General features: G+C 47.7%; 1 protein-coding gene across 4 annotated transcripts; it reads left to right on the forward strand.

Annotated features, from left to right (window-relative positions):
• The first annotated feature begins 1,967 nt into the window (after positions 1-1,967).
• LOC122543464 (uncharacterized) lies at positions 1,968-6,156 on the forward strand. 4 transcript variants are annotated; one of them, XM_087974228.1, is made up of 3 exons: positions 1,968-2,094; positions 3,579-3,726; positions 5,094-6,156. In XM_087974228.1, the coding sequence occupies exon 3, from the start codon at positions 5,195-5,197 to the stop codon at positions 5,978-5,980; it is 786 nt and encodes a 261-aa protein (XP_087830354.1). In that variant the 5' UTR covers positions 1,968-2,094; positions 3,579-3,726; positions 5,094-5,194; the 3' UTR covers positions 5,981-6,156. The 4 variants fall into 4 exon arrangements, with proteins under 4 accessions (XP_087830354.1, XP_087830355.1, XP_087830353.1 ...); XM_087974227.1 differs by lacking the exon at positions 1,968-2,094 and adding an exon at positions 2,242-2,440; XM_087974229.1 differs by lacking the exons at positions 1,968-2,094; positions 3,579-3,726 and adding an exon at positions 2,241-2,440.
• Positions 6,157-11,162: the final 5,006 nt, after the last annotated feature.

Raw genomic sequence — 11,162 nt, forward strand, 5'->3', positions numbered from 1 at the left:
TAAAAACAGAGCATGAAAAAACTCAGCCGATGTGGCAGGATGTCTGGAGAGAGAAAGACAGTTAACATTTCAAGTGCAGTCTGGTGCTACTTCAAAACTGAGCGCGGCTGGAAAATGGTGGTTTCTGTGCTGTTGGTCGGTGACGAAAATTGAGTGCAAAATGTTTTAAAGGTGCCTGGAGCAAAAGAGGAGGAAGCGAGGACTGTAGATGCTGGAGATCAGAGTTGCAAGTGTGGTGCTGGAAAAGCACAGCAGGTCAGGCAGCATCCGAGGAGCAGGAGAACTGAAACCTCGGGCACATGCCCCCCCATTCCTGATGAAGGGCTTTTGCCCGAAACGTTGATTCGCCTGCTCCTCAAATGCTACCTGACCTAATGCGCTTTTCCAGCATCACACTCTCAATGCTGCCTACAGCAAATGCCCAGAGTAGCAGTGGGGGTAATACAGATGCAAAAGAAAGTGCCCAAAGGACAATGTGGGTCTACTTTGCTCACATGCAAAATAGAGAAGATGGTTTATTTCTTGATCTGATAGTGACACACCCTGTCTCCCTATTATTCCTTTCGGTAAGCTTTTGAATTATTTGTCCATTATTTTACTATGGTCCCACCTGGTCGGCATGGACAAGTTGGACCGAAGGATCTGTTTCCGTGCTGTACAACTCTATGACTATGACTCTATTTTAACTAGAGATCTTGAAGGTCACATTGCGGCTGTACAGGACATTGGTTAGGCCACTTTTGGAATATTGTGTGCAATTCTGATCTCCCTTCTGTGTTGTGTAACTTCAAAGGGTTCACAAAAGATTTACAAGGATGTTCCCAGGGTTGGAGGGTATGAGCTACCGGGAGAGGATGAATCGGCTGGGGCTGTTTTCCCTGGATCGTCAGAGGGGTGACCTTATAGAGGTTTATAAAATCATGAGGGGCATGCATAGGGTAAATGGCCTACAGATGCTGGAGATCAGAGTTTAAAGTGTGGTGCTGGAAACGCACAGCAGGTCAGGCAGCAACCAGGGAGCAGGAGAATCAACATTTCAGGCATAAGCTCATCATCAGGAATCTTGATTTCTTGACCTCATTCCTGACAAAGGGCTGATGCCCGTAACATCGACTCCCCTGATCCTCAGATGCTACCTGACCGACTGAGCTTTTCCAGCGCCATACTCTTGAGATAAATTATTTTCCCTGGGGTGGGCGAGTCCTGAACTAGAGGGCATAGGTTTAAGGTGAGAGGGGAAATATTTAAAAGGGACATAAGGGCAACCTTTTCACGCAGAGGGCGCCGCGTGTATGGAATGAGCTGCCGGGGAAGTGGTAGAGGCTGGGACAATTGCAACATTGCAAAGGCATCTAGATGGTCATGATTTGGAGATGCCAGTGTTGGACTGGGGTGTACAAAATTAAAAATCACACAACACTCTAGATGGGTATATGATTAAGAAGGGTTTAGAGGGATATGGGCCAAATGCTGGCAAAATGGGTTAAATTAGGATAGGATATCTGGGTTGCATGAACGAGTTGGACTTTACACAGGTTTGCTCCACTCCCACGGTGCTCCATCTGCTCAAAGCCTCAAGCAGAGAGGTCCAGCTCTTCCAGCCCCATTCCCCCACCCCCGTTCACTCCCATTGGTTGGAAGACCAGCCACGAGCGGGCAGTCCTCCAGCTCCGCCCCGCCATTCACTCCTATTGGTTGGAAGACCAGCCGCGGCCGGGCGGTCCTCTAGCCCCGCCCTGCCGTTCACTCCTATTGGTTGGAAGACCAGCCACGGCCGGGCGGTCCTCTAGCCCCGCCCTGCCGTTCACTCCTATTGGTTGGAAGACCAGCCACGGCCGAGCGGTCCTCTAGCCCCGCCCCGCCGCTCACTCCTATTGGTTGGAAGACCAGCCGCGGCCGGGCGGTCCTCCAGCCCCGCCTTCCCACCCCATTCACTCCGATTGGTTGGCAGATCAGCCCCGGTCTCGCGGTCCTCCAGGCCCGCCCCGCCAACCCGCTTCCTATTGGTGAAGGGCGGCCGTCAAGTAAACCCCCCCCCCGGGGTTGCCGTGGTGACCGGGAGAGCATGCGCAGTGCCGGCGACGCCGCGGAGAGGTTCGTTGCTTGTTTTCTCTCTGTCGCCGGGGGCCACCGCGGCTTCAGGGCTGCGAGGGGCCTTCGTGAGCAGCTAGCGAGATGCTGAGACTCCCGAACGAGAAGCTGCAGGTCCCCCCCCCCCACCCCGGGGGTTCGCGGCCGCGGGGGGTTTCTCCGGCCGGTCGTCCGGGCCCACTCGCTCGAGCGGGGGGCCGCCGCCATGTTTGCAGCGTCAACCGGCGGCAGCGCGCATGCGCGGCCAATGCAGAGCCTGTTGTCTTGTCCCTGGACCCCTCCCACTGCAGCTCTCTCTGCACGCCTGTCCCCTCTCCCCTGACACTGGGAGCACGCCAACCGCTGGCTGGTAAGGCTTGGCAGTCAGGAAGCTCGAACCGAGCTGGTTTCTAGTGGAGCTGCCCAGTTTGCATCCTTCAATCCCCTCGGGCTTTGAACGTGTCAGGGAGCAGAACGAGTCACACAAAGGGAGAAGCCTGCGGGAGTGTGGGAACTGGAGGGGGGGGAGAGAGAGAGACACAGATCGCTGTATGGGCTGCAAACTCATTGGGGCCTGCTAGATCGTGGGAGGAGATTCGCTCAATTGTTCAACCTTCTCAAACACCAGCGAGTTCACACCAGGAGAGACCATTATCCTGCCCCAGGCTTGGGATGAGGTTCATTCATTCATTCATTCATTCATTCACCTCACCTGCCGGGCGAAAGGGAGAGGGACCGTTTGCCTGCCCCAAGTGTGAGAAGGAATTCACATTGGTCGTCAGGTCTCCCATAGCATCAATGAATTCACAGTACAGGGAGACCATTCCCTTGTCTCGAGTGTGGGAAGGAATTCACTCAAGTCATCCATGGTGCTGAGACACCTGCAGGAGGAGACACCTTTTAAATGCTCAAACCGTGGGCAGTGGTTTAAGGGTTCTTGGGAAGATCAATGTGTTCACACTGAGGAGAGACCATTCAGTCCCTGTGGGACTGGGTTCAGGCAGTCATTTCCCCTCACTGAGCAGCAGCGAGTTCACTGTTTTGTCCGATCTGCTGACACACTCAGGAAAGACTGTACATCTGTTCTGTGTGTGGGAAGGCATACACACAGACATCCACTCTGCTGAGACATCAGCAAATTCACAACTGACTGCTTTAATGGGATTCTGTTGTTCATCGCATCTAGGACAGAACCATGTTCTCTGGGGTCTGATTCTGCTGACACTAATAAACGCCACCCCACTTCTACTGGTTAATATTGTGGATAAAAGTCATGTGTATTAAGCTTATTTTAAATGCAGTGTGTTCACCTGTTTTATTATATTAAACACAAGTTAATTCCTTTTGAAATAAAACAAAAAGAGCTGAAAAAGAGTCTTATTGGACTCAAAACGTTAACTGTTCCCCTCCCTACAAATGTTGCCAGACCTCCTGAGTTTCTCTGGCTACTTACAGTTATTGTTTGATCTGCAGTATTGTGCTTTCATTTGTGTGTTTACTTCCACCAGTTAATCTCAGAGCGCTGACTGTACAGAGGTGATTGCAGAGATAATGGTGGTGGCAGCCATGGAGGGATTTGAAAGCAAGGAATGAGAATCGTCATCTTTTGGTGCTTCCTAGCTGGGGTTTGTGTGTGCCGTGAACACAGGGCAATGGGTAAGCAGCACTCGGTGTGAGTGAGGGTCCATGCAGCAGAGTTTGGGTGACCTGAAGGTTGAATGTGAGAGATGGTCTGGAGCTAACAAACGAATGATTGGAAGCTTCAAAGGCAGATGAGTAGAGACTGGGACGGAGTGCACAAACCTACTGAGGTGGAAAAAGACAATCTTGGTGATGAAGAGACTGAATGAGCTGAGGAGTGGCAGACAGAGTTCATTTCAGATAAATATGAGGTGCTGCATTTTGGGAAAGCAAATCTTTGCAGGACTTATACACTTAATGGTAAGGTCCTAGGGAGTGTTGCTGAACAAAGAGACCTTGGAGTGCAGGTTCATAGCTCCTTGAAAGTGGAGTCGCAGGTAGATAGGATAGTGAAGAAGGCGTTTGATATGCTTTCCTTTATTGTTCAGAGTATTGAGTACCGGAGTTGGGAGGTCATGTTGCAGCTGTACAGGACATTGGTTAGGCCACTTTTGGAATATTGCGTGCAGTTCTGGTCTTCCTATTGGAAAGATGTTGCGAAACTTGATAAGGTTCAGAAAAGATTTATAAGGATGTTGCCAGGGTTTGAGCTATAGGGAGAGGCTGAATAGGATATGGCTGTATTCCCTGGAGTGTCAGAGGCTGAGGGGCGACCTTATAGAGGTTTATAAAGTCATGAGGGGTATGGACAGGATAAATAGAGAAAGTCTGTTCCCCGGGTTGGGGGAGTCCAGAATTGGAGGGCATAAGTTTAGGGTGAGAGAGGAAAGATATGAAAGAGACCTAAGGGGAACGTTTTCACGCAGAGAGTGGTACTTGTGTGGAATGAGCTGCCAGAGGAAGTGGTGGGGGGGCTGGTACAATTACAGCATTTAAAAGGCATCTGGATGGGTATGTGAATGAGAAGGGTTTGGAGGGATATGGGCCGGGTGCTGGTAGGTGGGACTAGATTAGGTTTGGAGATCTGGTCGGCATGGACGGGTTGGTCCGAAGGGGTCTGTTTCTGTGCTGGATATCTCTGTAACTTTAAGAGGAAATCAGTATATTTAATTGTATTTTCAATCGGAAATTTCTGCTTCATCCAGACAAGCGTATGATTTGGAGATAACTTGGAAGTGATGATGTTCACAAATACCTGCTGTCCTGGTCCATCTGTGTGGGGGAGGTTCAGGGTTTAGGAAGTTTTATCAAATTTCTTGTTGAGTTACATACAGCTGTGGATGTATAAACTCCCTCTTCCTTACCTCTCTCCCCTCCCAGTAGCCAGAATCTTCCCAGGTCTGACCTTAGTGATTGGTTCCCTTCTCTGAAGTACATTCGTGAAAACCTACTTTTGTTACTCTCTCTCTGACTGCCTTCTCTATTTTGAATCAATTTCACAGGATGTAAGGAAGGGAGGATTTGTAATCGGAAATCTGAAACCAAACATCAAAACTCTAACTGAAAGACACCATTTACTGTAACCTGGGTTTGGATTTTGATTATGAAAGGAACGACCACCGTTCACAGGGCGGAGAAACCGTACATGTGTTGTGGGTGTGGACGAGACTTCAGTCGACCACCTAGCCTTTCGGGACATGAGTGCAGCCCCACTGGGCAGAAGCTATGGAAATGTGGGGACTGTGGGAAGGGATTCAGTTACCCGTCTGAACTGGAATCCCATCGACGGAATCACACCGGAGAGAGGCCATTCACCTGCTGTGCGTGTGGGAAGGGCTTTACTCAGTCATCCAGCCTGCTGAATCACCAGCGGATTCACACTGAGGAGAGACCTTTTAAGTGTGCAGACTGTGGGAAGTGCTGTAGGAGTTCCAGTGATCTGATGTCCCACCAACGCGTTCACACCGAGGAGAGGCCTTTTAAGTGTCCGGACTGTGGGAAGTGCTTCAAAAGCTCTGGGGAGCGGATGCACCACGGACGTGTTCACACCGAAGAGAGACCCTTTAAATGCCCAGACTGTGGGAAGTGCTTCAAAAGCTCTGGGGCACTGGTCACCCACCAACGCGTTCACACCGAGGAGAAACCGTTCAGGTGCTCTAACTGTGGGACTGGGTTCAGGCGAACATCCCAACTCACTGAACATCAGCGAGTTCACACTGGGGAAAAGCCCTTTATCTGCACAGTGTGTGGGAGGAGATTCACTCAGTCCTCCACCCTGCTGAGACACCAGCAGGCTCACACCGGGGAGAAACCGTTCACCTGCTCGGAGTGTGGGAAGAAATTCAATCGGACATCTCACCTGCTGAGACACCAGCATGTTCACAAGTGATGACAGCAGTTGGATTTTGCTGTGAATCACATCCAGCACATATCTGTGTACATCGGGATTGCTTGCTGTTCAGGTTAATAAACTCCAGCCCAGTTATAAATGTTAACATCCTCGGTAAATGTTAAATAAATCGGCTGTGTTAAATAGTCTGTCAAATCTTTTTAATGGATTTGGATCTTTGCACATTCTCGGGGTGCACTGGCTTGATTAGATTAGATTCCCTACAGTGTGGAAACAGGCCCTTCAGCCCAACCAGTCCACACCGACTCTCCGAAGAGTAACCCACCCACCCCCCTGACTAATGCACCTAACAACTATAGACAATTTAGCACTGCCGATTCACCCTAACCTGCACATCTTTGGAATGTGGGAGGAAACCGGAGCACCCAGAAGAAACCCACACAGACGCGGGAGGGGCGAATGTGCAAACTCCACACAGACAGTGGCCCGAGGCTGGAATCGAATCTGGGACCCTGGTGCTGTGAGGCAGCAGTGCTAACCACTTAGCCACCGTTTCTTCCCACAGTCCAAAGATGTGTGTGTTAGGTGAATCGGACATGCTATTTTGCCTGATATTGTGTTAGGTGGGTTAGCGATGGTAAATGTGGGTTTATGGGGATAGGCTGGCAGAGTGCTCTTTGAAGAATTGGCGTCGGCTGAATGGGCTCTCCCTGCACTGTCGGGATTCTATGATTCTCCTACTGTATGTCATGCTAAGCTTGAGCTTAGTCCATGATCCTATTCTTTAATAGAACATAGAACAGTACAGCACGGAACAGGCCCTTCAGCCCACAATGTTGTGCCGACCATTGATCCTCATGTAAGGTAAACCTAGTGTACGAACTCTCAAATATCTGTGACCATATGCGTGTCCAGCAGTCTCTTAAATATCCCCAATGCCCTCGCTTCCACAACTGCTGCTGGCAACGCATTCCATGTTCTCACAACTCTCTGCGTAAAGAAACCACCTCTGACATCCCCTCTATACTTTCCGCCAAACAGCTTAAAACTATGACCCCTTGTGTTAACAATTTCTGCCCTGTGAAAAAGTCTCTAGCTATCAACTCTATCTATGCCTCTCATTATCTTGTACACCTCAATTAAGTCCCCTCTCTTCCTTCTTTTTTCCAATGAGAAAAGTCCAAGCTCAGTCAACCTCTCTTCATAAGATAAGCCCTCCATTCCAGACAGCATCCTGGTAAACCTCCTCTGAAACCTCTCCAAAGCATCCACATCTTTCCTATAATAGGGCGATCTATTATAATTAACTGGGAGAAAGTGAGGACTGCAGATGCTGGAGATCGGAGCTGAAAAATGTGTTGCTGGAAAAGCATGGCAGGTCAGGCAGCATCCAAGGAGCAGGAGAATCGACGTTTCGGGCATAAGCCCTTTTTCAGGAATCTGAAGAAGGGCTTATGCCCAATCTATTATAATGAACAGTTGACCACCTGACTTCATGTTGTCTAATATTTTTGAGTTATCCTCTCTTCTAGTACTGCCCCCCCCTCACTTTTTTCAATCCACTATCCTCAGCCATCTTAAAAAAAAACTCTTCAGCTTTGCAAAATACCAGCCCATCACCAACCTACCTTTCCTCTGCAAAGGCCTTGAACTTGGTGTCCCTCGAGGATCTATCTTTGCCCCCCCCCCCCCCCCGTGCATACTGCCTTCAACTGACATTATTCCTAAAGCACTGGATTAATTTTCATGTACACTGATAAAAACCAGCCGTTCCTCACCACCATCCCGCTCCATTTTTCCACTGTTTTTAAAATATTGGACTGCTTGTGCCAAGTCTTGTAGGGGTTGCATCAGAAATTTCTTCCAAGTAAACATCGGGAAGACCAAAGCCACTGTCTTCAGTCAGTACTACAAGTTCCATTCCCTCCCCCCCGTCTGCCCCTCTCCTTAGGTACTGTCTGATGCTAAACAAACTGCTTCACCATCTCCAAGTTATAACACCATCGCCATTCCCCTCCGTGATGCCTTCCATCTCCACCTCACCCCAGCTTATCTGCTGCTGAAGCCCTCACTTTTTTGCCCATCTTACTTTTAGACTTGACAATCCAATCCTGATAGGACCCTCACATTTACCTCAAGACAGGAACAGCAGTCCATCCAAAACTGCAGCCCACGTGCTTTCTTGCCCAAATTTTGCTTATCATCATGGCCTTTACTCGATGACCTATATTGGCTCCTGATCAGGCAATGCTTTGATTTTAAAATTTGCATACCGGCTTTCAGATATTTGTATCGCCCCAACACTACAATTTCTGATCTCACATCCTCTCAGGTATCCGAGCCCCCCTCATTCATGTCTCTGATTTTAATTACTTCAACACTGCTGTCAAACTCTAAAATTCTCCCTGAAATCTCTGTGTCACTCCTTGACTTAAAGCTGCTTGTAAAACCTACCTCTTCAATCAAGATTTTGGCCAATCAAAATTACTTTACAATCAAAATTCCTGTGAAGCACTTTGGAATGTTTATGGTGCTGGATGTGCTCTACAATTATAAGTTGTTCATTTCCCATCGCTACCGGGATTGTGCAAAGTCAGCTTGCACAAACAGCCGACAAGCGACCAATGTAAGAATTATAAGCTGGTTAAAATTCCAGGCTGCTAGTATGCGTAATTTAGCATTCGACAACCACAATTTCCCTGGATCTTGGCTGAGCTGATCTGTGAGTTACAACTAAGTGATCAAGGGAACTGGGTTAGATCATGGAGGTGGAATTTCTGAAGCAACACTGCTAAATTTCTGGAACAAAAGGCAGTGAAAACACTGAGGATATTCTTATCTCATCCCCTGCTGAGGGTCCGCTGTCTCTCAGTGGCTGACAGCACAGGGAAAGTCTGTGTCCTGATCCTCATTTGATGTGAGAGTTGTTACCACAAGAGTGATGGTAATACTGCCAATGATACCTTGAACGCTTAATATCTGGCCTTATTCCTGACTGACCTTGAGCCAGAGCTCGTATCAACCCTTTTTAGTTATTTTAAAGTCAGGCCACTCTCTATTCTCACGTTCGGGGCTTGAATCGTGGGGCTGATAGGCTTATTCCATTCTTGCTCTTCCAGGATATTACGTGAAGAAATGTACAGTTCAAGTTCCAGCAATTAGGCTAGATCCTCAGCACAGCGAGTATCAAGTGGGCTTTCCCGAATTGTTTTCACACGGTTAACGGGGAGGAGTGGTATCTGGACTAACAATATTCACTTGATGGGCTGAATAATGCATATGATGGAAGTTGTCGAAAGGACAAGTCAAACACATTCCCTTCGGCAGCGACACCCTTATCAACAGAAAGAGGGAACATTGAAAAAGTAAGCCATATCTCAATGAGGGAGAATTCATTCTGAACAAAGACAAAAGGGTGTTTGTGGAGACAGGTATGGAAAGTAAGCAGGAGAATACATTGAGGATAAGGTGTGGATGATGTGAAAAGCTCAGTGTCACGTAAAAGCTGTTGACAAACCAAACTCAAAATTGATACCAAAAGCAGAAATTACTCGAAAATCAGCCATGGACTGGCAACCGCCTGATGAAGGAGCGGCGCTCCGAAAGCTCGTGCTGCCAATTAAAGCTGTTGGACTGTAACCTGGTGTTGTGTGAATTATAACTTCGAAAGTCAGCAGAACTGCTCTGAAGGGAAACGGTCACTGAACCGGAAACGTTAACACTGATTTCTCTCCATGGATGCTGCTAGACTTGCTGATACTTGACAGGAGTTCCTGTTTTTGTTTCAGATTTCCAGCAACCTCAGTTCTTTTGGATTTATGTCAAAATCGAAATTAATGAATTGAGAAATAATGACGAAGACACACTGATCTGGTAACAATCAGCTGCTTACTGTTATTGACAGAATTCAACAGGAAATGGGAAGAAGATATTTTCTGACAGTAGAAATGCAGTCACAAAAATGGGTTTTGACAATCATATTTGAATTATTCCATATTTTCAATTATTCAGGATTGCTCTCTTCATGTTCTCCCAGTTTTAAATATTCAACTCAGCCCTGCAGTCAGGTGCACCAGGTTTTTTTTTTTAAAATGACAATTGACAGTGTTGACCTTATTGAATTCAAATGCCAGATTTCATTAAATTGACATTTTGCCATCTCCTTGGTAGGGTTCAACCCTGAGAACTTTGATCTGGGGTTCCGGATTGGCATTACAACTACACCAGAACATCCTCCTTATCATCAGAGTGTAACCTCTGGTCTTCTCCACAGTAAAATGTTGTGAAACTTGAAAGGGTTTAGAAAAGATTTACAAGGACGTTGCCAGGGTTGGAGGATTTGAGCTACAGGGAGAGGCTGAATAGGCTGGGGCTGTTTTCCCTGGAGCGTCGGAGGTTGAGGGGTGACCTTATAAAGGTTTACAAAATTTTGAGAGGCATGGATAGGATAAATAGACAAACTCTTTTCTCCGGGGTCGGGAGAGTCCAGAACTAGATGGCTTAGGGTGAGAGGAGAAAGATATAAAAGAGACCTCAGGGGCAACTTTTTCACGCAGAGGGTGGTACGGGTATGGAATAAGCTGCCAGAGGAAGTGGTGGAGGCTGGTAAAATTGCAACATTTAAGAGGCATTTGAATAGGAAGGGTTTGGAGAGATATGGGCCTGGTGCTGGCAGATGGGACTAGATTGGGTTGGGATATCTGGTCGGCATGGACCGAAGGGTCTGTTTCCGTGCTGTAGATCTCTATGACTCTACTGTGTCCTGTTAATGGTCAATTCAATTAATTTGATGTTTACTAGATCAATTCTAACTCTTTTGCTCCTTTTATTTACTTCACCGAAAACAAACTTTGAGACAGAAACAAAACGCAGGAAAGGTTTTGGAGGACCCTCGATAGTCACACGTGAGGTGCCAGAAGACTGGAGGTTGGCTAACATGGTGCCACTATCTAAGAAAGGTGGTAAGGAAAAGCCAGGGAACTACAGACCAGTGAGCCTGATGTCAGTGGTGGGCAAGTTGTTAGAGGGAATCCTGAGGGACAGGATGTACATGTATTTGTAAAAGCAAGGACTGATTAGGGATAGTCAACATGGCTTTGTGTGTGGGAATCACGTCTCACAAACTTGATTTGAGTTTTTTGAAGAAATAACAAAGAGGATTGATGAGGGCAGAGCAGTGGACGTGATGTATATGGACTTCATTTGGATACAGAATCGGCTC

The sequence above is a fragment of the Chiloscyllium plagiosum genome, unplaced genomic scaffold (genome assembly GCF_037043375.1).
Source record: "Chiloscyllium plagiosum isolate Xiang-an unplaced genomic scaffold, Cpla_swu_hap1 HiC_scaffold_27, whole genome shotgun sequence".
NCBI lineage: Eukaryota > Metazoa > Chordata > Chondrichthyes > Orectolobiformes > Hemiscylliidae > Chiloscyllium > Chiloscyllium plagiosum.

Bases quoted from the DNA above. Each gene is read 5' to 3' on its own strand.
- LOC122543464 (XM_087974228.1), top strand. From the start codon at position 5,195: ATGAAAGGAACGACCACCGTTCACAGGGCGGAGAAACCGTACATGTGT.